At 48.3% G+C, this 24652-nt stretch overlaps 2 protein-coding genes across 2 annotated transcripts; both read left to right on the top strand.

Moving 5' to 3' along the window:
• Window positions 1-1762: 1762 nt before the first annotated feature.
• Window positions 1763-12141, top strand: TRIM45 (tripartite motif containing 45). The gene is given in 9 exon segments (XM_056488618.1): window positions 1763-2316; window positions 2319-2416; window positions 4468-5003; window positions 5005-5150; window positions 6095-6224; window positions 8025-8139; window positions 8359-8470; window positions 9261-9421; window positions 9885-12141. Coding segments are annotated over 8 exon segments (1803 nt in total). The 5' UTR covers window positions 1763-1802; the 3' UTR covers window positions 9413-9421; window positions 9885-12141.
• Window positions 12142-20591: 8450 nt separating this feature from the next.
• VTCN1 (V-set domain containing T cell activation inhibitor 1) lies at window positions 20592-24283 on the top strand. Its single transcript, XM_056482154.1, is given in 5 exon segments — window positions 20592-20715; window positions 21660-22007; window positions 23201-23317; window positions 23320-23478; window positions 24162-24283. Coding segments are annotated over 5 exon segments (870 nt in total).
• The last annotated feature ends 369 nt before the right edge of the window (window positions 24284-24652 follow it).

Below are 24652 nucleotides of genomic sequence, written 5' to 3'. Positions count from 1 at the left end.
ACATTAGCTTAATTTTAATGACATTTTCATTTCTTCATTTATCCAGCTATGCTCCTTTATTGCCCTCCAGTGTCTGTAAATTAATACATTGCTTTTTCATCCATAAATTTTGATCAGTTACAAAGCAAACTCTAAATTATCAAAGATGGGAGAGGGTCTGTCTTGCAGTTCTTGCAGTGCTTTGCAGACCAATGTGCTTAATTGAAAATATTCAGAGAGCTCCAGTCCATTGAGTTGCCTTCCACTAGGATATAGTGGCACAGGGGCTTCCTCCACTGACTGACAGTACCCAAGAAAGCAATATTATGGGAAAAGTAACCAAAGTGAATAATGAGTTTGTACTAATGCTGTATTGTGGGTCTGGGTTAGTTTAGTTAACCTAACCCAGTTAGGTTAGTCTTAACTGGGTTTGTTTTTTGTGGTTTGGTTTTTTTTTCTGCTTTTTGTTTCTTACCCCAAGTCTCACAGGGCTACCTCAGCCCATTTCACAACAACTTCCTCTAATCATCCCAAGAGTGCTCCTGCTTTGTGCTGCTAGCTCATAAATACATTATTCAGCAGCAAGCTGAGTGCTCCAACCAGGGCAGGTGCTCAGATCAGCAGGGCTGGATCCTCAGCTTTTTTCTGCCACCGCCAGTCATGGCTTATTCCACCATCTCTCTGCAGCAATGGAAGATGCTGCTTTTCTCTAGGTAGCTCACCTTTTCTGCACAAGGGTGACGTTATGACACTTCCCCTGTTTTCTTCCCACACCTGTTTACTATTTATTTTTAGGCCCATTTACTATTCTTTCCTCCAGCACGATTAAAAGAACTACTCTTTCTTTGTGGCAGTATTGAATATTGTTATCAAGTCATCTTGTCTCACAATTGCTGCAATTTTTATCCTCTCTAACTTCTGCAGCCACTGCACTTGCTAATAGTCTAAAGAAGGTTGTTTGGAAATCTTCTTTTGATTGGCTTTCAGGTTGTAGGTACTTCATTATGACCTAAAACATTGATCTTGTATTACAACATAAAAGAAATGTTTGAGTGTATCAGAAGAAGATGATTCCTGTATTAAGCCATTTGGCATCAGAGTGGCATTAACATCTGTTACAGGGGCAGTATCTGTTTGTGTTATATAAAGATATTAAGTATTTATCTACTGCTCTGTACATGGACTCTCTGGTTCTAAAAACAAAAACCTGACTGGAGATCTTCCTGGTTGTTGATTTTTGACCTAGGGAACTGAAACTCCAGAAGTCTCAAATGCTTTTCACATTACATTGCTATTCGAAAGAGGCAGCAGGATGGGGCAGGTAAGATACTGAATGTCCTGGGCAAACTAATGGAGCAGCTGGTAAAAAGTTCAATTATTATGGGCTGAATGTGGTACACTAGAGGACACTTTAAAGAGCTTTTTCAAAACGAGGAAAATTGGTTTCAGTCTTTGAAGAGCTTACGCACCAGACTGATAGAACCGTGTAATGCTATCAAAATCCAAGGGGCATCATGCAGGGCTTCACTGACGTTGGGCTTTCCAAGCCTGCCTTGTGCAGTATTCCTTATTTCCAGGTGCAGTGAATGAAGACAGCCACCAGCCCATCCCGGTGGGCAGTCGCAGGGAAGCCCGGCCGCCTTGCACTGTCTCAGTGAAAGTTCCACCGCTCTCGCTCAACTGTGCTGCGAATTTTCCAGTGATCCGAAGGAAAAATTACCGAGGCCTGAAAGCGTTCAGCAGCCCGACAAAGAGGCTGCAGAGGCCAGTCAGGCGGTAAACATGGAAGTTTTGAACTGGAAACGTGATCTGCAGGCGGTGGGATGGGAAGGAGCCGTTTCCTATACAACCGTCGGAGACAACCCCGCAGGTGCCAGAGGAGGGGAGTAGCGGGCCCGGCCCTCCGCGCCTCGGTGAGCGGGACAAGAAGGGCCGCCGGATCCTCTCCGGCCGCCTTCGCCGGAGGAGGAGCGGCAGGACGGGCAGCAGCAGAGTCCCCTAGCAGCCTCCGCCCCTCAGCGCGGCTGTTAGGGGGCGGGCGGCACCGGGCGGGGAACGACCCCGTGGTGTGGGGCGGTGCGTGGCGTTGCCCAGGGGAGCGCGCGGCCGAGCGTCCGAGAGGGGTTGTGCGGGCTGCTGGCGTGTGGGCCCCGCGGCGCGCCCAGCCCTGCGTGTCGCCGCGGCTGCTACCCTGCCTGCAGCCACCGCGCGAGCCCTGCCTGCGGCGGCTCGAGCCGCCGGACGGATCGCCGGGCGCCGCCCGCCCCGTCCTGTGCCCGGTGTGCGACGCCGAGGTGCCGCTGCCGGCCGGCGGCGTGGGGTAGCTTCCCCCGACTGCTTGGCCGGGGCCGCGTGCGACCTCTGTGCCGATGGGGCGGCGGCCGGTCGGTGCCTGACGTGCGGCGTCCGCCTCTGCCGCTTCTGCTGCCTGCTGAGGGGCGGTGGCGGGCCCGGGCGGGGACACCGGGACACCGAGGCTGGGGGCGGGCCAGAGCAAGAACTGTCTCCCGGTTTTTACTCACCGCTCACCACCCCTGCCTGAAGGATGCTCGCAGGATGTTCTGCACTCGAGGACAAGCAAGCTGCTAGCGTAGAATCATACTGGAGTTGGAAGGGACCCAAAAGGATCATGGAGTCCAAGTCCTGGCACAAGACAACCCCAGGTATTCCACGTGCTTGTGAGTGTTGTCCAAACACTTCTTGAACTTCCTGGGAATAGGTTCATCAGCCGTGTTATTGGCCATTAAGTCCAAAATCAAGCCACCTTTGCCCCGTCGTGGTGTCCACATGCTGGTTTGCATCTCAGTTTAGTATTACTGTGCAACAGACGTGAGTATGAGCAGGTGCTAGTAGGACAAGAGCCTCACATGCTGTATTGTCCCACTTTGGAAAAGACACATCTCCCAAAGGAAAATGGGGAAATGAAGCTGCTGCTCTACCTCTCTCTACCTCCAGGACCATTTATAGTGTGTATGTGTAAAGGCACTCCTAGGCAAAATGAAAGGAGAAATGTGGAAGTCCTGCCTAACGTGGTTGTTACCTGCTGATGATCAATCCATGTGCTTGCCTGCTACATGTTGTGGAATTATTGCAGAAGGAAGAGGTAACTGCAGAAGAGTTTGGAGTTGAAGAGCAGAGGGATGCAGTGGCCTGTAAGCCAGGCAGAGAATAGTGAGCACTATAGAAGAAAAGTGATGTAAAGCCTGAACGGCTTTCTGAAGCAAGGAGGTGACAAGCAGAAGCAGAAAAACACCCAGCAGCACATGCCAGGGAAGCCTCAGCCTAGGTTAAGCAACTCAGCCTATTCCCTCCACGTTTGCTGCTCTTTCTGCTTGATTGGCAAATTCTTTCCCCAGAAGAAACTGATACATATTCCTCCCTACCCTGCCCCCCTGCACGTGCTTTCAGGGAAAATTCAGATTTTTGGGGAAAATGTTTAGGCTCTTAGTTACCTTTCCACTTTGGGTGTAATTTTCAGCATACCATTCCAATTAGCTAATGCCTCATACCCCGTGGAGCCGCTGAAGAGTGATTAGAGACCTTGAATAGCAGCCTGCTGCTCTGCCAGGGGTAACTGCGGAAGGGAGGAAGCAGCAGAAAATTTTGCCCTGTGACCTGCTGTCATTTATCATTTTTTCACCCCACTGGCATCTACAGACTCTCACTTGTTTTAGTTGATGTCAGAGCAGAACAACGGCTAAGGAAAACCATTTTAAAAGGATTTCGTGGTCTGTAGGGAAGGTTTCTATGGTTCTGAGTGCCATGTTTGTGCTCCTTGAAACAAGTGAGAGAGGTCTTAGGCTGAAGTCATGCAACACTGGAGGGCTTTGAAAATGTGGTGGATCCAAGAGAGGCTAGTGGGAAGCAAAAGGAGTAGCATAAGAGCCTGTGGTGAGGTTGCTTTGTATTATCAGAGCAACTCTGCAGAGCTTGGTCCTTGGAGTATGTTTTGCTTATGGCTTGGAGCTTCCATTGCAACTGCCACAAGTCATTAGTGAAGGAGACAAGTAAGGAGAGGGGTGGTTTACATCCTTCTCAATAACTAACTTCCAATGTCCAAAATTGAAGAGAATGGAAATATTCTAGTGCTGCCCTGTGACATGGTAGATGTCTGGGTTATAACAGGTTCTTCGTTATAACAGGTCCCATCCAAGTTTGACTTTTGGAATAGTAAATGTTTTACTTTTTGACTGTCTTCTGGCAGTGGCCTGAATTAGATTTTCTCCTAAGGGAGAAGGTGTCTGAAATCAGTGCTGACCATGCAGTCAGGGAAGTTCCAGGAGCCTGAGAGCAGTCCTTAATGAGCTCCTCCTTTGTGTGGAGCCTAGTTCTCAGGAGAGCACAAGTCCTTTCCAAGAATTTCAGTGGAGACGGGGGAGCAGTGCACACTATGACTTGCAGCCTGTGGCAAATAGGCATTTGCAAAGGATCTCAGTTTTTGTATTTTGTATCCAACATGCATAAAGTGATTGGTGTTTGCTCCTGCCTAGGAGACAGAAGAAAACAGCCTCCCATGCTGTGATAGAACTGGAGAACACCAAGGACTGCAGCCAGGCTGGGAAGCCTCTCCTGTGCCCCTCCCATCCCACAGAGGAGCTCCAGCTGTTCTGTGAGCAGTGTGAGCAGCCCGTGTGCCGGGAGTGCGTTCTGCACAGACATCGTCAGCACCCCTTTTACTTCAGCAGTATCATCCACAAGCACGGGGACGCCCTGCAGGAGCTGCTAAAGAGCAGCCAGCAGCACATGGACACCCTGGAGGATGCGCTGAGCCAGGTTGATGAGATGGGAAGTTCTGTCCGCAGTCATGCAGAAGCTGTGGCCAGGGGCTATGTGAATGCAATTGAAGAGCAGATGCTGAAGCAGTTGGAGGACTTGAAGGTGCAGAAGGAAAACCTGCTGTGCTTGCAGAAGGCCCAGCTGCAGCAGCTGCTGCTGGACATGAGGGCAGGCGTGGAGTTCACAGAGCACTTGCTGATGAGTGGCTCAGATGTGGAGATCTTCATCACCAAAGGGGTGGTGTCCAGCTAACAAATATAGCACCCACCCCAGTGTGGATGATCGGATCCAGTTCTCTCCTCACGAGAGGGCAGGGCACTGTTGTGGCTACGAAGTTTTTGGGGCCATCCTCAATAAAGTGGTTGATCCAGCCAGATGTACCCTGCATGGGGAGGGTAATGTGGTGCTGTATACAGCAGCTTAATGGGAGTGCACTGCCCCCTGAAGTCACCCCCCTGCTCTCTGTACCCACATGGTGTGCAGCTCCTGGTACTGTTGACTCCCTGATATACAGGCGTTGACCAGGGGCAGAGGTAGAGCTCCAGCAGAGGTTGTATTGCCTGCCTATGGGAGCTGTGCTGGGCAACTTTTCTCATCCAGACATGCAGAGCATATGACACTGCCCTCCACAACATCACCAATCTCAGCATGGGGCTGAGGCATGAGGAGGGCTCACTCAGGGAATGGGAATGGCACCTGCAATAGCAGGACATCATGATTAGCTGGTGGTCCAAGCTGTTCTGCAGGATGAGCCCAGGCAGATCCCCTTTGTGGCTCAGTACGTTTTTTCCCATTACAGCTTCTGCTAAGATTGCTATAGGAATGCCTGGCAATACCTTGATAATTTTATGAATATTTGCTCACTAAGGACTTGGAGCTGGGCCAGCAAACAGATAATGTTCAGACCATCCCACAGAGCACAACCTGTTCTGGTCAGTAATGGTCTCTGCAGGGCAAATGAGACAGACCCAGGGCTTGTTCGATCCCTTCTGTGCCAAGCCGTAGGTGTTGAGTTCTCTGGGGCACAGTGGCGTGCTGTTCCTTCTTCCTATGGGTTGCATGGTGCCAGCTGGGTTTAGAGTGACAGGCAAAAGGCCCTTGTGGTCCATACAGATCTCTGGGCTAAACCTGCCAGACATCTCTCAGAACCTATGGCCTCCACTCTCTCCTGATACCCAGTCGTATGTTGACTTTTCCCTGTGAGTGGAAGGAAAGTCCTGGCTGTGCTCTGATGGGGCTGCAATTCTGCAGAATAGGTGGGAGGTGGCAGTCATGGCTTGGCTTGAATCCTTTGTAATTCTGTTTCTTTCTGACTTGATGTTTTGTTTTTTATTCCCAGTTCTCCACAGTGCCCGTCAGAACCAGCTGAGTGGCTTTACCCTGCTGTGCAAGAACACTACAGGGGAGCACATGGGGCAGGGAGGAGAGGCTGTCCAGGTCACCATCACCCACAAGGACAAGAGGGACTGGTGGGTATTTCACTCAAGAAATCCCTGGTCACTGGCTTAGCCTTTCTGCCTCCCTTATCCTGGCTCCCTCCTTGCTTAGGTGAGTGGGAGAATGTGCTTCAGCATGCGGGTCAGAATCTGTAGAGGAAAAGGCACTACTCTTTTTCCTACAGTGCTTTCTACTGATTGTGCTTGGCTGGACAGTGATTGCTGAGATTTGTATTAAGTCTTTGAGTGATTTGGGCTCCTTAAAGGATTCTGCTCCTTGTGTGTGTTGCTCGGCAAGGTCAGAGGGAGCTGTTTTTCCTTCCCACTCCTCCCAGCAGACCCCTGGGGCTCCTGCTTTTGTTAGCACCTAATATGCATAAGTCATTGCAACCCCAGTATGACAGTCACAAGTCAGACAGAGAGTTCACCAACCCCATCAGCCTCTTACAGCTGATGGAAGTGTCTTCTTCACATTCTGGAGAAATAATCTGTGTTGTGCTTTTGTCCTTTTTCCTGTAGTTGCAAGCATTGAGTACTTTAACATGTTTGAAGGTTTTCTGGCAAAACCAGGAAAGGCTGCACTTGAACTCCTCAGTGTTTCCACGAGGAAAATGACCAACCAGAAAAAATTGTAACTGTTTCCAGGCTATACTTGTCACTAAGGAGCAGCCAGGCACAAAAGCAGACTCAGCTGGAGGTTAGTTCTTAAAAATATAGATTGTTTTATAGTAGCTGGAACCAGATGCCAGCTTTATTTGTTCCAGGAACACTCACGATGGGATGACCTGATGAAAAAAAGTGACAGGGTGCTAAAACCCTTTGCTATGTTGACAAAGCACACAGAAGCATTGCTGGCTGTACAGATGCTTATCAATACAGCATCATTGATAATTATGATATTATTGAAGAATATTGTTCCAATGTACCTTCCTTCCATAAGTGTACCTATGATGTAGGATGATGCGTGCCTGAGGGATTTCTGGATTTCTCTTGGTGGGGTAGAGGTTGCCACGTTAACTCAGTTTCTTGTCCTTGCCTGTATACATTTGCTACATGGGTTGCTGAAAGCTGTCTGGCTTTGCTTTGAGGAACAACAGCTGCAGAGGAGCATCAAGTATCACCACAGAGTTCATGGCAGGAAATTATGTAGGCAGCTGTATTGATGTGTAGTGTTGGGGGTGGGGAATACAGACTGTCATGTCATGGGGCCCGGGAGACTAATTAGTGGGGATTAGCAAGAACAGGTTCCTGTATGCAGAGCTGCCTGATAATTGTCTGTGAAAAGCTTTCCATCTTCCTGTGAAGCAGGCAATTTATCCTCAAGTAACCGGCTGAGTCTTTCTCTCCAGCACTCTGTTCATCAGGGCTCCCTGTGAAACACAATGAGCTTCACTACGAAAAGGGAGATTTTACCAGCAGTGTCCTAGAACTCCTCAGCATTGAAGGGAAGAGTTGGGATCAGTGCAGTTGGGACAGTGGTTAAAGTGATTCAAACCTACCCTATTATATCCTATCTTCTTAATGGCGTTTTCTGGAGGTAACTGCTTGCTGAAGCTGTGAATTTACCCCATTTCTGTGGGCTCTTATCTGATGGGATAATCCGACTTGTAAGTGTGCTGTGTGTCATCTTCTGCCTTTTCAATGTGCAGGTTGCTACAAATCCTTGCAGTGCAACTGGCTTTGTGTGACTTCCTTTGTATAGTCATTGCAGCTTCCAGTAGCAGGGGTGTGTGAAAGCCACACACCAGGCCAATCTAGGCCAAACTCCGGTTTACATTCAAAGCAATTTTCTGCCAGTCACTGTCCTCTTGGATTTCTCTCCACTGTTCACAGTGCAGTCAAGCCAACAGTGTGTGATAATGGTGATGGAACCTACTGTATTTCCTACAGACCTGAGGAGCCAGGCTTGTATGCTGTCTGCGTCTATGTGAAAGAGCAACATGTACAGGTAGCATTTCTTGTTTCTCTTGCACTGCTTCTTCTTTACCTACTTTTCTTTTCTTAGACATTTGTTTTAAATCTGTCTAAGGTTTACTTCTACCACGTAGCAGTTTAAGGTTGGGCTTAGTGATCTGTGACTGACAGGGTCACCCACATGGTATCTGAGATGCAGACACATCTGACAGCACCCACTGCAGCAGCCTCTTTGTTTGCCTGTCCTCTGCAGGGCTCTCCCTTTACTCTGATGGTGAAGCACAAGTTCCGTGAACACCAGGGGGTATTTCACTGCTGCAGAGGCCAGAAAGCCGCTCGCTGTGCCTGTGGTGGGACAATGCCAGGTGGGTGCTCAGCTCTCCCTACACTGTTGGGATCAAGAGGATTTGTTGCATCGTGTCCTCTCTGGTGGATGGAGGTGTGAGGAGATATTCTCACCCAACTCCCGCCTTGGACGTGCATGAGGAATGTGGTAAACTGTGCATACACATGTTGTGGTGGGGTGACTGCAGCAGGGAGAAGTGCAGCAGGACACACGAAGGGTCTTTGTGGCACATCCCATAGAAAGAGATCCCAGCCAGCTGTGCAGGAGGTGGGGCGAGGCATCTCAGCCTTTCAGCTCTTCTGAGTGGGGCTGAGCAGCATTGCACCTGTGTTCCTGTTCCAGTGCTGGCATGTTGGGAGCTTGTGGGCTGTGTCACACAGTGGCCAATTCTGAAGAAGCCTCACTCCATGTTTAGGCCAAGAGTTCAACTCCCTTACTTATTTAATCCCAACCATTTTCCCTGTCCTTCACCTGCATGTGTCATCGTGTGTTTTGTGTGTTTCTAGGATAGAACTGACTTCTTTTTTCTGTGTTTGATCAGTGTCTTTGGCCACAGCCACAAGCAGCTGGCATGGGGTTCTGGATGCCTATGTGTTGGTTTATTCAACAGGCAAGGAGGCGGAAATCATCATCTTTCTCCAGCTTTTAAGATGAGTTGTTCTTTCTTTATGGAGCCCTAGAAATTTTGGCTTTGAATATGCTGTGTTCTCCTCAGAACATTTTAGAGAAGTCCTGGGGCCAAAGCCTATAACACACCGGGATCTTCTGGCCCACTTTGGGTTGAGCTGCTGGTGCCTCTGCTCTTGCAGGTGGGTACCAAGGCTGTGGCCACGGGCACAAAGGTCACCCTGGCTGCCACCACTGGTCATGCTGTGGACAAGTGAAGGAGAGCTCCAAGTGTTTGTGTGAGCCACCCAACGACACCTCACAGAGGAGTTTGCTCAGGACAGTGGCACTCTGAGCAGCCAGGTGAGCTCCTGGGAGTTCAGGACACTGCTACTGGCTGCTCCAGAAGCACAAATGATCCATGAGGATCTGTATGATTGATCCCTGCATAGCCTTGCTGCCAACAAACAGTGTGATGGGTGTGTGTTGAAAGGGGAGGGTGAGGGAAAATAAAACTGTGGCTTATGTTCCACCCAGAGGTGTGTATGCAGTTATTTTGTGCTCAAACAGGAGCAAATTCTGGGAATCTGCTGCCTACACTTCTGAGGACTTGTGGCCCGTGGGGATATGCTCTAAGGGGAAACTCAGTCTGAGCAGTTGCCTCACAGGAGGGTCAAGAAGTGTCCTATTCTCCAGGGTCAACAGCCTCTGCTGTCCTTCTTGATGAGGTTAAAGCTATTCATTGGGGCACATTCCAAAGGGTTTGTGGTCATGCCTTGGAAAGGCTTGGCAATCTGAATATGGCTTCTGCCTCTCTGTTGGATACGCATCTGGATTCCAGCCTTGGATGTGTGCACAGTCATGCTTCTGGAAGCTGCTCTTTGTTTGCAACTCCTACACTTCCTCCAGGTAAACTGTAGTCACATTATATCCTGCCTACAAAGTAAGGGCAAGGTGAGTTAGTAATGTATTTGCAGAAAGGCCCAGAAAACCTCATGGCATTGATAGGAACAGGAATCAGAGTATCATTCACCTGCTCTGTATGTTCTCCATGGAGATGATGTGGGACACAGTGCTGCTGGGTCTGATACGAGAGCAAAGGGAGTGCCCCGCTCACCAAGGGAAGATCTGGGGGCAGTTTGAGCATCAGCAGGAGTCACAGACACAAGTTTGCAATTGTCTGTGCAGAGCTGGAGCACAGGAGATGGAACACGGCAAAAGTCCTGGATTTGGCTTGTACAACCTTGGCAAGGCACTTACCAACCCATAGTTGGGGAAAAGACGTCTGTGATGAGGAACAAGAGGCACTCCACTGGAAGAGCAATTGCCACCCTGCTGGCTGCTTCCAGTTGCTTGCCTGGGTGAAGCAGACACCCTGAATACCTTCCTTTACAAAACACATTTCTGTCATTGAGGCTGGGAGCACCACTGTCCTGAGGGTAACCTGCAGGTGTGTTTGCTAGGGACTCCTAATTCTGCCTGAGGAGCTGGGTACAAAGGTCCTGCTGTTGGTCACTTAGGGAGAGAAATGCTGCTCCACTGTCCACAGCAAGGACTGGATCTTGCCTTCTGCATTATGACAGCTGGTATGTAAATAGTAGAAAGCTGCACTGTCTCTTTGCTTGTTTAGCCTTGAAAGTCTCTCTTTAGTTGTTTGTTCCTCTTACAAAGCCAGTTTTGGAACTCCTTCCCAGCAAAGGAGATAGATATCTTTAGATAGTTTAAATAGTTTAGATATCTTTAGGTAGTTTAAATCTCCGAATTAGGCAGTTTAAATCTCCAAGTTGCTGAGTCTGAAATTTCAAAGTGAAAGTTTAGTTTGAGGTAACCTTTAATGGAACAAATAGCTGCTCATTCTCATCCTTGCTATGTATGGAGTTGTGAGATGTTACACAGTGATTCATGTCATTATGGAAATGCACTATGGGATCAATATAAACAAGAATACTGCATTCAAAGTAAAGCATGGACATGAGACATAGGAAAAGACAATGATTTTGTTATATCTGTTAAAATACTTTTCTGTGCTTTTTGGTTTATGTATTCTTACTTTGACACTATAATCATGAATTGTATCCACTTTTTATGTATAAGGAAACACAGGCTTGTGCGAACATGAACAGACTTGTCCCTGCTGTTACCTGCTTGCTAGGAGTGTAAGCTGACAACATGTTAGAGCCTTGTTCAGACCTGGTGGGGGCTTGTGGCCACTGCTGCCTGAGTCCTAGCCAATATGTTCAAGCTTGTTCATACTTGTACCCCAGCACAGTGAACATGTCACAGCCCACCAAGAAACTGCCTATAAAAGGGGCAGTGACCAAAGGTGAGATGGACGTGATGGCAGAGCACAGACTCCCCATGTCCCCAGCACTGCGTTGCCTGTTCCTGTTTATTAATCAACAGATTAATAAATTGCCTTATTGATTGACCTACCTGGTTGTGGTGAGTAATTTATAACAGAGTCAATGCTCAGTGCAGAATGTGATGTCAACCAAAATGCCTATTTTTTGTGTCTTTCTAACTCTTGCTCCCCACCCCACTAGGTGTGTTGTTTTTTCTCAGAGCCTTCATGCTGTCTTGCAGACAGAACACATAAGGACAGCACTACATTCTAGGCACATAATTTCTGACTAAAAACATCTTAGTCCTCTCAGACAGAGAAATGTGTTTTCTCTTTGTATTAGGTATCCCTTACACATGCTGTCGCTGATTTTTCCAAGAAACTGTCAGAATTATACCAATGAAATTTAAAATCTTCAGGATGTGGATAATGTTATTCCCCCTGAGCAGGGCCCCTGGGACGTACTCCCCTGAAGACAAAGAAACCCCTGAAGAGGATGCCCCCCCTTTCCTTATCTAAACTTCTGTTATCTTTTAGGATTCCTCTTGGTTTTTAAAGTAGCTAAGTGTTTGGTTTTTTTCTTACTTAGAATTTTAAGGTAATTGGATAGCTTGTAACTTGTAGTTTTTATTGGTCAGAAACTCAATCCTCTAGAAAGCTATAAAACCCTTTTGTTATACAATGTAATTGGATTTTGCATGCGGATCCCTTCAGAGAAATAAACGATCTTTGGAACTTCTGCAGCAAGGTCTTGGAATCTTTCAGCTGGTTTTGCAACTGTACTGCATCAAGGACTTTTCAGAGCTATCCAGACTTGTAGCTAAAGGCTGGAAACCCCATCTAGCCCAAACAGTTACATCAGGGAACTTCAGCTCTCCATTTGACATGGGCAGAACAGTTTTTGGACAGTTTGGGTCAGGCCCTGGTATTGACTTTTTCTTTCTGTTAGGCTTGAAGGCCCAGTTGGTCCCAGGGATTAGGAAGTATTGTCCAGCTACCACTGTATGCTTGGTGCTTGTTGTGCATGAGGATATCTTGAAGAATCATCTTGAAAAAAGACGTTTAATGACCTTAATCACTTGGGGGGGGGGGGGGAGGGGGGGGGAGAGGGGCTAGGTTGGAGTGTCCTCCCTTTGTCTGCCAGCAGCTTTTGCCCTTGGTCTTTATAATTCAGAGTACTTTGCAAATGAATACATCCTTCTGATCTGCTGGAGTCTGACATTGGATCCCAACAACCATTTCCAAGATGGGCTTCTAGTGCTCTGTTGATAAACACCTGGGTCAGGGGGTGCATTAAGAAGTGTAGTTAGTCTGCTGGGCTATATGATGTTATTTCTGGCCATCTGGTCCTTGAGATAATAAAGGTATTTTCAAGACAGACATGAACGCAATGCTGACAGAACTGCACTGGTAAGTACTGACTTTTTTCTCTCCAGAACAAAAGCTCTTGATAAAATTGCCTGTCTCCAAAATCTGTGGAAAAAATGAACATGGGCTTTGGATGTCAAGAGAAGAGGATTTACTCCCTCAATAGGGAGAACAGTGTAGCTGGAAGAGAAACCATGAAGAACAAGAGACTGTGGAAAGCCTGGAAGGATGCTTGGAGGCTGAAAGATTCCATGTAGGGTGCTTCCGGAGGTATCTCTCCTTTGAAAGGCTGGTGACAAAACTGCACTTGTGCCTTTGTTTCACAAATGCCTATTTTGTCCCAGAAGATCTCAGGAGCAGAGCAGATTCTGGCTCAGATGGGCTGCTTCTTTTTCCCATAGCAGAAGGTGGTTCACAGGGGTGCACTGATGGAAGTGTGTGGGAGTCCAGAGTATTCCTCTGGCTTCCCTGGAAGGTTTAAGACCCCCCTGGCGGGGGTCCCCAAAGACCCTCGAATGAGACCCAGGTGTCTCAGGGGCTGGATTTAGCTCCTTGGAACAATTTACCAACATTGAGAGAAGAAATGCAAGCCACAAAAATAAATAGAGTGTAAACTAGACTGTTAGAATGTAGAATTAGCAGATTTCTAGAATGTTTGTGATAAGGGACACATGGCCAAGATGGAGAATTGGGGGTGTGGATACCTCTTCCTCCTTCTTCTCCGTGTCATCCATGCTGGGTGACACGCTGGCACTTTTAGATTGGATGAGAACAGATCTGGACCATGTAACAAGATTGTATTGTATTGGGGGTCATTTGTAAATACCTAGTACGTAATTTGGACTATAAAAGATAAGTCCTGCCTTTCTCAGGCAGATTCTGCCCTGGACGTCTAGCGAGCAGATCGCTGTTCGCTGGACAAAGCATTCCTGAGATAAGGAACAATAAACAACCATGAAAACCTCTAAGAACAGCCTCCTGCAGTCTCTCATCGGCGGGCATCGGAAAGAGCTGGGTTCCAGACCACCTGCATGTCCTCCAGAGGTGATCTCAGGTCTAAGGAGACACCTTGGGATGTGACAGGAGTGCCATGTCAGGACAGATCCACATGCAGCGTGGAGGACTTTGTGTGTTTGCGGCCCTAGGTGGCTCAGCATCTCCCTCTTCGGAGAGGTGAGAGCTTGTTCTGAGTGCTGCTGCTTCCAGCTTCCCTTCACAGGCAGGTGAGGCTGAGGACAGATATTGCCAATAAGGCAGTGTCAAGTTCTCCTTCCAGATCAGTAGTGTTCTCATTTGTGGTGCTTCTCAAGCACCTCTTGACATCATTATTACAGATGTGGGAACATAAAGCTGGAAAGCACTTACATTTTGGGTCAAACACCAAGAAAAGCTTTAATCTCTTTCAGCTTGCTGGCTGCCTACACCTCTGTGGAATGCTCTGTCAATCTTGGCTGCTGGTCAGCTTGCCACAACTCCATCTTCTCCTTCACTGATAGCTCCTGCAGCATTCCAGTGACACCAAGAAGCAGACATGTTTTTCCAACATGGAAGTAACGTTGTTGATTGTGCAATGGGGTTTGCTGTGGCTGACCTGGAGTTAAGTGGAGTGGAAAGGGGACACCTTGTCTGCCCACTGCACACGTAGCTATAAATCAGGTGTCGCCACAGTCACTAATCCACTGTCACTGAGGGCAACAAGATATTTCTTAATGTGCATTTCCCATCAGGCCACTGTGGCCTAGAGCTATTCTTAGCTTCTTGTACTGTAGTACTTAATTAGGAGAGGCTTAATAATCAGCAAAATGCTGATAAATAATGACGATTTTTTTTCCAGCTTATCATCACTGACCAGTATTGATTGATCTTGATTTTAACCTGTGGTTATTGCAGAGAAAGTAGTTTGGATTTTTTAGGTGCCGGACTGTTTTCAGTTCCTCTGGGCATGCTCAGCTCTGCATGGGAAAGCTGTTCACTCCCACCAACCATCCAAATTTACTGGAGATAGCTACAGACTGTCAAAAATCCCCTTTTTTCCATCTTCCCTGGAACACAGTCCAAATGTAGATGTCAGGATATACAGGTTCCCTTTTGGGAAACTGAAAATGGTGGTGCAAGCTGCCTTCTCTTTTCTACTCTTTCACAACCTCTCTGCCCTTCTCAACCTGTTATGCCCAAGAGCTACTCATCCTGCCCCCAGCCTCATCTGAGACCAAGCCCAGAGGGGAAAACCTGCAGGGTTTTGCAGGTGTCAATTTCTTTCCTTTACGTGCTCCAAAGTGCGGCACACTGGCAGACCTGAGAGCAGCAGGAGCTGGCCTCAGGGTGAGGGGGAGAGGTGGTTTGGCTTTAAGGGATTAAACAGCAGTCAGAAAAGGGGCAGCTGCAAACCTGTGTGGCTCTGAGAGCACTGCTGAGCTCGTAGGAACCTCTTAGCACAGCACAGAGAGGCAGGAGAGACTCACAGTGCAAATGGGGCCAGGAGGGGGACCTGCAGGTGGGACCTCTCTGCCCAGTGCAAAGGAAGTGGTTGGAGATTTTTGTAGGGAGACCTGAGCTAATCGTGGTTATGACACAGCCCCTCAGTGATGGGTAAGCTGCAGATATCCTGGGACACTCATGCACTCTAACCCCAGGATTAGCTGGCTACCAAACCACAAGCTATTTTTTGTCTTAAATAAGACATGTTTCTTAAATGGATGTGTGGGAGGTCTCTCCTCTTGTGCCAGTGTCTAACCAGGCCACCCTGATTGTGACTGCCCTGGGGGAGGGGGGAGTTGTGATGCTCAGTGTTTCCTCATTCATGAGAGTTCAGTGCTTGGGCTCACCACTACTTAGCTGCATTCAGTTATTTAGGCAGGACAGCTTGGGAGGATATATCATGCAATGGACAGGGGCTGTGCTGAACAATGTGGGACCTTCAGGCACCTGGTGTTTGACTTGTCTTCACAGATGCTGTGACCATGGCATACCAAGGTCAGGTCATTTCCTGGAGATATGGTACTAACTGCACTTGCCTTGGCAGATGGGAGGGAGGAAATCGAATTTTTCAGACTCTTGGGATGTATCACCCTGCTGTTACCTGTGTCTATCCCACCAGAATGGAACAGCAGTGGGGAGAGGATAGGCCACATGTGAACAGAAGAGACCTCACACATAAGCTTTGTCACATGGAGCATCAAGGAAGAACTAAATATTAACAATATTTAATTATAAGCAATATTAACTGCACCTTTTCACTGACAGGAGTGAGGTTGTCTGTAGACACAATATCAGAGTGTAAATATTCCCTGGGCACTGTATTCCTCATGTGTCTGGAATGCATGTAATAACCAGCTCTGTTATTCTCAAGAGCCCAGCTAGCCTTTGTCAGGGAAATAACTGATGGGTGTGAATAAGTGCACATCTGTCCCTTGCTGCTCTGAAAACCTTCATCCTGCTCTGCCAGTCCCTCTGCCTGCCCTGCCAGGCAGCAGCAGGTTACTGAGAGAAGCAGGCTTCCTGCAGGGGCATTTGCTCTTCAGGCTAATCCTGAAATGCAGAAACAGACCAGAGAGGAGTGAATTTTCCAGGAAGTTTCAGAGAAGCAGTGGGAGATTTCTGCTGATTTCAGGAAAAAACCAAAACCAACCAAGGAAGCAAAACCAAAACCAAAAAAATCCCAAACAACAACAACAACAACAACAACAACAACCACTGAAGTGCTGAAGAAAGTTGGGTTTTGCAATCATCAGCTGCATATTGCAATTGAAACCCTGTTGTTTTGGGTTACCACTGTGTCGGGGGTTGGGGTTTGTTCCCTTACTTTTCCACCTCTTTTGGAGAATTTTTCCCATTATCATGCTAAGGAAGCCTGCTGGGCTGCGCTCCCAGCTCCTGATTGCTCAAGATAAAGGGATGGGCAGGGGCTGTCTCTCTCGCTCTCTCTCGCTCTCTCTCGCTTTCTCTCTCGCTTTCTCTCTCTCTCTCTCCCTCTCTTTAGCTCTCTCTCTCTCTCTTTCGCTCTCTTTCGCTCTCTTTCGCTCTCTCTTTCTCTCTCGCTTTCTCTCTCTCTTTCTCTCTCTCTCTCTCTCCCTCTCTTTCACTCTCTCTCTCTCTCTCTCTCTCTCTGGTGGGGTTTCAGGGGTCGGGGGATCTGCTCGTTTCCATCCGAACGCGGAGAGCCAGGTTCTCTGCTGTGGGACTCTGCCCTGCCATCTGCTCCGCTCCAGCCTCGTACCTGTGAGCACACAGCTGAGCAGCAGGACCCAAATGGACGAGGACCCTTCCTCCATCCTCCTCTGATGGACCCTTCCTCCATCCTCCCACCTGGGACTCGGCGCTGCCGCTTTGCCCGCCCCGCTCCCGTCTGCTCTCCGCAGCTGCCCGGGCCCTGCTCCGCTTTGCGCACCGGGACCGGGCACAGGCGGAGTGTCTGCGGCTGAAAAAGGGACTGGAACTGAGTTATTTCTTCTGTTTGGTTGTTAATTTTCATAGCTGCTGTTGTTTCTGTTTGTCCGGTTAGATATTAGTAAAGAGCTGTTATTCCTACCCCCTTATCTCTGCCTGAGAGTCCCTGATTCAAAAATTGTAATAATCAGGAGGGAGAGGGCTTACATTCTCCATTTCAAGGAGAAGCTTCTGCCTTTATTGGCAGATGTGGATAATACAACTGTCCCTAAAAATGGCCCCTGGGATCTCATGCCCTGAGACAATGAAACTTTTCATGAGAAATGTTCCCCCCCACCTACTAAAACCCCTGTTATCATTTAAGATTTCTATTGGTTTTTAACTTTACTAGACGATTCGTCTTTTCTTACCTAGAATCTTAAAGTAATTGGATACTTCTCAACTTAAAATTTTACTGGTTAGAATCTCAATCCCCCTGAGCCCTATAAAAACTCCTTGCTATGCTATATATCCGGATTTTGCTGGTAAAACCCTTTGAAGAAATAAAGCTACCTTGGGAACCTCTACAGCGGCTCCTGAGATCTCATTCCTAGCTGGCTGAGAAGCTGAATTCTGCCTCGGGGTCCCCCAGAGCTAACCTGACCCTGTAGCAGCTCGAAGCTAGAACCATCCTAGGCCTGGCAGCTACAGGCAGACGCCTGTCCTTCAAACCAGGACACACTGTCATTTCTTTTCCACAGTAAGCTCTGATATAAGGAGGAAGACAAGGGACCTTCAATATTTTAATCTTCCAGTTCTTTTGACCCTCTAAGCCAATTCCTGAAGGAAAATTTAGTCCAAATGGAGCTAGAGATCTGGAGGATTAGGACTGCTGCCTATCACAGTCAGGCTGCAAGCCTCTCCCTGTCCCCGGGCTGGGATCAGCAGCATTCAAGCAGGGAATGAATGGATGAATTTAATGCCAAATTTGATTCCAGTTTGATTACAAATTTGGCTGATGAGGAGCAAGACTATGGAAAATAGGCACAAAGTAGCATGCCACAGGCTGCCAGATCGACACTGGGAACTGAGGGTGGTGTCAGGGCTCCAATTGGAGAAGCCTCAGCCCACCTTCATCAGTCCGTTTCTATTTCTCCTTGTCCTTCACAAGGGATGTTGAAGTGGGCAGTGTCATACCCAAAATTGCTATTCCCTCTGTGACAAGCAAGCTGCTTTTTCAGTCAGCCCTGCTGGTGCTCTGGAGCAGGGTGGGTAGCCACTCTCTGGGTGCAATACTAACAATGCTTTGCAGCTATGGGGGCAGGTGGCATCAGCACAAGACAAAGCATTGGTGTGGCCTGTTTGTGCTGGTTTGTGTTTGTCTGTGAGTAAACTGAGGATGGTTTTGGACAGAAGAGTGTGAGGGCAGAGGTGGTGCTTAGGCCAGAGGGTCCTTTCAAGGACCAGAGGTAAGTGTGGTGGCACTTGAAGCATTCAAGGACTGCACAGCAGGACAGCCTGGCTGCTTATCCCACATGATATACCTCCTTGCATTTACTGTAACCCTCTGGGAGCATCCCTCAATTCTGAGGAATTTCTTCCCTGCCTGTCCTTGGGAAGAAGGATTGTAAGATATGGGGATAAAGGTGAGTCACAACTGTTGTGTGACAGCAGTGTGACTGCTGCTTGCTTGGTGCCTCCCAGGCGTGGGAGCTGAGGCTTGTCATGACAATCTTGGCTGAGTTTATAGCAGCTATCTCCCTCTGGGATCAACTCCCAGAGTGGAAAGTGGTAGAGCTCCTCAAGGATGTTATTCAACATACATGACACATTTGGCATCTTCCCCAGAACAGGAAAGCACAGGCTGTTCCATGGTGAGCCTGGCTGGGACCTTGAGTGACTCAGGACTGAGCCCCGTGGGACATAGGAAGGCTTTGCTGGAAGCATCATGCTGCAGGATCCACAGGAGCCATCAAAGTCCCCACCCCACAGGCCCCTGGGTGAGGCAGTGGCTGAGTCCCCAGCTGCCCAGTGCCCATGGCTGGATGATGTCCATTGGCTTTTCTCCCAGTAGGGTCAGCTGTGATCCACCATGAGGGATTAGGTGTAGAACTGCTGTCCATCCCAGCCATGACTGAAAGCTGGTGACAACAGGGAAGAAGCCAAATGTGACATCTCTCAGCTCTGAGGGCATCTATAGGCAGAGCTTGGTATGGATGTGAATGTGCATATGGATTTGTATGAACCCTTATCTGGAGATACCACATATTTTGGTGAAATACAGAGGTCTGATCCCTTCTGAGCATATGCAAACAGGACTTCCTCAGACGACTTCCCACTGGCTTTAAGGATGTGGATGCAAGGGAGACTGGGAGAGCAAACAAGTCTGCAACATGTCCCTTTTTCTCTATTCCCTCTTTTGACCCACCTTCCCTTTCTCCCTTCCCTTCTGCTCTCTGTGGGAGAGGCTTGTTCACACAGTTCTCTAAAGTTCTGTATCAGATCACGGCATCTGTGGAAATTGAGCAAGTCACAGATGCAGGCACACATCAGTGGTGGGAAGAGTCCCTGGTTGTAGGGACACTGATGGACTCCCCTGCGGGAAGCTACCCAAAGTGTTGGTACAGTGTGCTGCAAACCGCTAAATGCTGCTGGAGCAGAAGGGCCGTGACCTATCGTGCTCTCTGGGCTTCTCCTCTGTGAGGAGTCTCTGTGAGACTGCTGGGCATGAGCTCCAGGATGTACCTGTGAGTTGTAGGGAGCTGCTTCAAGGCTTGCTCTGGCTGGAAGCTGAGTTTGCTGCCGCAACCCCTCAGTCCACAGGAAAATGTGACCTAATGACAGCTCCAGTGGCTGTGGTGGGAGTCCCTACCCAGCTGTGTTCCGGGTCTGTCCAAGGTGGGCTGTGCCAGAGAGGTTGAGCTTGGCAAGGCTGGAGCTGTGCTGATCGATGACATGCTTCCTTTCTTCTCCTCTGGCATGGCTGCTCCACTTGTGTGGCTTGGCAAGTGGTCCTCCCCTCCTCAGTCTCTCATTCAACAGCCCATTACCGATCTCCGATCTCAATGGAGCATCCCAAATCCAACCAGCTCAAAAAAATGGCCCTGTTTCCAGACCTCTCCTGCTCATACTCTGCCTTGTTCCTGGTTTCTCCTGGGGTCAGAGGCATCTCTGATTTGCTCACTCGCTGGTCACTCACCAAGTGTCAGCATGGATTGCCTGACTTGCTAATGCACCAGGGAATGAAGAGAGAAGCATCCTCCACCGAGGCCACCTGCCTGCTCTCAAAGGCAAAGCCTGGGTCTCCTGCCACAGCATCACTGTTGATGACAAGTGCTGCTCAGCTGAATGTTCATCATACTGTGGTCATGTGCTTCACCCATTTGCCTCATTCTGGGTCTGGGGCTCATCTGCCTCCACCTCCTTCCCACAGAAAACTCTGCAGATGGACGGTACAGGCATGGGCTGTGAAGGAGGTGGGCTCTGCACTAGTCTTGTTGTTTCCTTTTTTCCCAATAGCATGACTACAGTAATTGTCATCCTGGCTGCAGTGATCACCCTGATCATTGGTTTCAGTGTCTCAGGTATGTGCCTGCTCAGATTTCTTGCAGTTACTGGTGGGGTGATGAACTTCTGCCCTGCCTCTACCTCCGTGTGACCATCCCAGGCACAGGCTGAGGTGTGATCATGTGTGGAAGTGCCACCTACCACCCCTGAACAAAGGATAGGTAGGTGTAGTGCAGCCTGTGCTGCTGGAGGTATAGTGGTGTGCCAGCTGAAATTTCCTTGGGCTTGGAGCCCCAAACCTACACATAAAGTCCTGCACATACTGTGCTCATTCTCCCAGACAGGATGGCATGATGGGATGGTATTTATTGTGAAATCAGAGAGCATCTGCCAGGATGGGGCACCTTTCCCAGGTCCATCAGAGACAACAAAAATATGTTGCTGTGGTGTTGGCTAAAATGCAACTTCCTTGGAATGTGCTGAGTGAGGATGGTAGAGGAGGACTGCACAGGAAAGAGGACCTGGCTCTGGGAATTCTCAGGCTTGCAGCTTAGGATTTGAGATGCTGACCTTTCTTAAATGAAAGAAAAATATTTGGATTTCAATAAGGGGGAAAGAACTGCTATTTCTCTGTCAGCATTATGCCTTCCAATCACATTTATATTGCATAAAGGGAGGTCCTGACTAAGAAAAGACAAAAAACCCATGCTTTTCTGGCAGCTGCAAAGAGAAAAATCCCTGATACATGTAAGTAAACAAGAAAATACCACATTAATTCTTCTCACACAAGTAAAAAGAGCTACTTTTTGAAGCACTCTTTTGCTAAAGAAATACTTCTGTGTTTTATCTTGGCATACAGTCCATGAGAGCTGACCTCTACTAGCAGCACTAGTAGCTGCCACTGGTGGCTTTGCCACATGCCAGTGCCTCAGGCTTGGGTCCATGACAGCCACAGGGCAGTCTGGCCTTTCTCCAGGCTTGCTGCCCACCTTTCTCCTGCCTCCTTGCTCTCTCCTTGCAGGAAAACAATCCATCAGTGTGATGGCGCTGACATCTCCAGAGAACATTGGCCAGTGCAGCATCCTGGGCTTCACTTTCAAGCCTGACATCCAGATTGACAGCACAACAATCCAGTGGGCCAAGGAAGGAGTAGCTGGGCTGCTTCACGAGTTTAAGGGTGGGAAGGACCACCTGCAAGAGTAAGATCCGTCCTTTCAGGGCCGCACGGCCGTGTTTGCGGAGCAGGGAATGGGTGGGAATGCTTCCCTGGAGCTGAGGGATGTGCAGCTCTCCGATGCTGGCATTGACCAGTGCTCTGTCACCACAGCCAGAGAGAGTGAGGAAGCAGTGCTGCGGTACAGGACAGGAGGTGAGGGCTACACCTCTAGTGTGTGGTTAGTGTGGCTTGGTTGAACCTACCTGTAATTATGGTGGTGCTGCACCTCTGAGTAGGGTATTTTACTGGCTTTTACAGGGATATTTATGGTCTTACTCCCTCTTTTGACATTCTTGTTCCAGAAAAGGTTATAATCTTGATAACGTGGTAGTTTTTTCTTTCTAGGATTAGGATATAACTCCAGCCAGAAGTGCTGCATAGTAAAAATTGTAGCATTTTTAATATATTTTTTTTAATATATTTTTCTCAGTTTTTCTAAAGTATTCGGCTTTTAAAAATTACTACCAGAGCAACAAAACTCTGATATCATAGTTATCTAAAACATTACATATTACATAAAACATTACAAGAGTCAATCCTCAAGGAAAGGTCTGGAAACCACCGGGTCTAGGGCCTCTTCCAGTGGGATGAATTTAGCTGTAATAACAAGTCGCTTCCCAAGTGGTCAGCTCATGTGGAGACTGATGGGTGAACCCCTTGAGGGTCTCCTCCAGACTGCAATCTTTGCACCCTCCCTCTTAACCCTGTGGCCAAAATTGCTGCCCTACAGTTCAAATTGGGTGAGGAAAAGCCCTCAGATCTCTCCAAGTGAAAGAGGGTTTTGGCTCAAGCCTGAGGCTTGCAAAAGGTCCACAGGGATTTTGTCCCCCATCCCTCCTTGAAACTTTATGAATCTGTCTGCTTTTGTGTTGCTTGATTGGATGTTTAAAGTAATCCACACAGAAAAGGCATTAGAAAGAACATGTGAAATGTTGTGACATAGCTGTAATAACTGTTCTGTGTGGACAGACATGTTCCTTTCCGCTGGTTTTTTTTAGCTCATCCTTCCACCAGTTCACCTCCAGGTCCTACCACCCAAAGCCAAAGTGTGAATTATCTTTTCCCCATTATTAGGAATAAATGAAACACACTAAAGCTGTGTCATGACTGCAGCAGGTCCTGTCAAGTTGGACTGCCATGTCCTAGGAGTCCTTATATCCCTTGTAGTCATCCTCCCATGGCTCAGCCTGTACATAGCTCTGTCTGAGCCAGTTTTTAGCTTGGCTACAGGCAGTGCTGTGCAAGCAGCCTAGAAATACCTGGAACTAGTAGATGCAGTTGGGTATTTCCTGCCCAGTTCCTATCACTTTCCTTGTTTTGACTCTCTCCTGTTTTCCCTCCCAAAGCCTTCAGCATCCCCATGGTGCAGGTGGAGAACAGGAGCCATGGGGACACACTGCAGTGCAAAGCCCTGCACTGATTCCCTTGCCCTGCTGTTCACTGGATGGCCTATGGTGAAACTGGGAGCACCTGCCCCACGCTGCCAACACCAGCTATGAGCTGAACCCTGAAAACATCACTGTGAGGGTGGTTTCCCTCCTGCACAACATCACTGCTACTGCCATCTACACCTGTGTGATTGAAAACAGCATTGCCAAGGCTATGGGCAACATCAGAGTGACAAGTAGGGTTCAACAGCACCCTGAGACCACAGGCATGGGGGAGAGATTCAACATTGTTCCTGGTATACAAGGGGGCTCCTGCAGCAGCTGTGTCAGTCAGGGAAGGGACTGAAAGCATGGCTAATCCAACCACTTTTGTCTGTCCCTGGGATGAATGAATGAAAGGGTTGGTGTTGGCTTCTGCTATCTCATATGCTTCTCATGGTACTGATTGTCACCTTGCCATGGGGACAGAACTGCCAGCAGACCAAAAAGAGGGACACACTTCAAAGGAGTGTATTGCTTGGAATGTTAACCAAAACTAAACCAACTAACCAAACCCCACAGATTTTGACACTTTTTTAGCCAGTTCAGCTTAGAGCCAATTCATGCACCAAACCAAAAGGCCCCTTTAGTGGTTATTGATGACAATTCCGCTGACTCTAGCCCTGTTTCTTTATTTAAAAGGCTATTTTACTCACAGAAAATCAGACTTTCCAAAGGTCCCTAGTATATTCTCCTGTTCTACATGAGGAGGACTGTAATGCTTCTACAGGCAGGAATTCATTGCAATTGGTCTCCAGTACAAGGGGCAGGGTCTGTTTTCAACCATATTCAGAAAAATGGGAAGGAATAAAAACACACTTTATTCGCCTTTCCTGCTGTGTTCCTGTACTGGTTGCATCTCACTATTCTTCTGCTACAGATTTCAGTGTTACAAAGGTGACCAACTTGCAGCTGGTGAACCTGAATGCAGAGTCAGTGCCATCCTCCTTTCTAGCTTGTCACTGGATGCTTTTGCTTCCCTTGTACCTGCTGTCAACATAAAGCCTCTAAGAAGCAATTGGAACCTCTGCAGCAGCAGACCTATCCCAAGCCTACCAGAATGGGAGAATATGTCTTTCCTCTCTGCCCATCCTTTCCCCATCCCCACCTTCAGGTGGGACACATGGCTTGTCCCTCCCACCAGCTTCTCCCATCACTTTCTGCAACCACAGAGATCCTTCTCTTGCACCATCAACTCTCAGCTCTCACTTGTCCCCTCATTCTCTTTCCTGTGCACCCTCTGGACCTGGGCTGCAGTTTATAGCTGCAAGGCCATAAAAGGGCTTAGGGCTTTTTCCTCTCCCTCCCGACTCGCAAGACCTGTACAAGGCTTGCTTGCTCCCACTTTACTCATACAACTGCACAGTCCAG

Source organism: Oenanthe melanoleuca, chromosome 1 (genome assembly GCF_029582105.1).
Source record: "Oenanthe melanoleuca isolate GR-GAL-2019-014 chromosome 1, OMel1.0, whole genome shotgun sequence".
In the NCBI taxonomy this organism is placed as follows: Eukaryota; Metazoa; Chordata; class Aves; order Passeriformes; family Muscicapidae; genus Oenanthe; species Oenanthe melanoleuca.
This window is presented reverse-complemented; position numbering and strand designations above follow the sequence as displayed.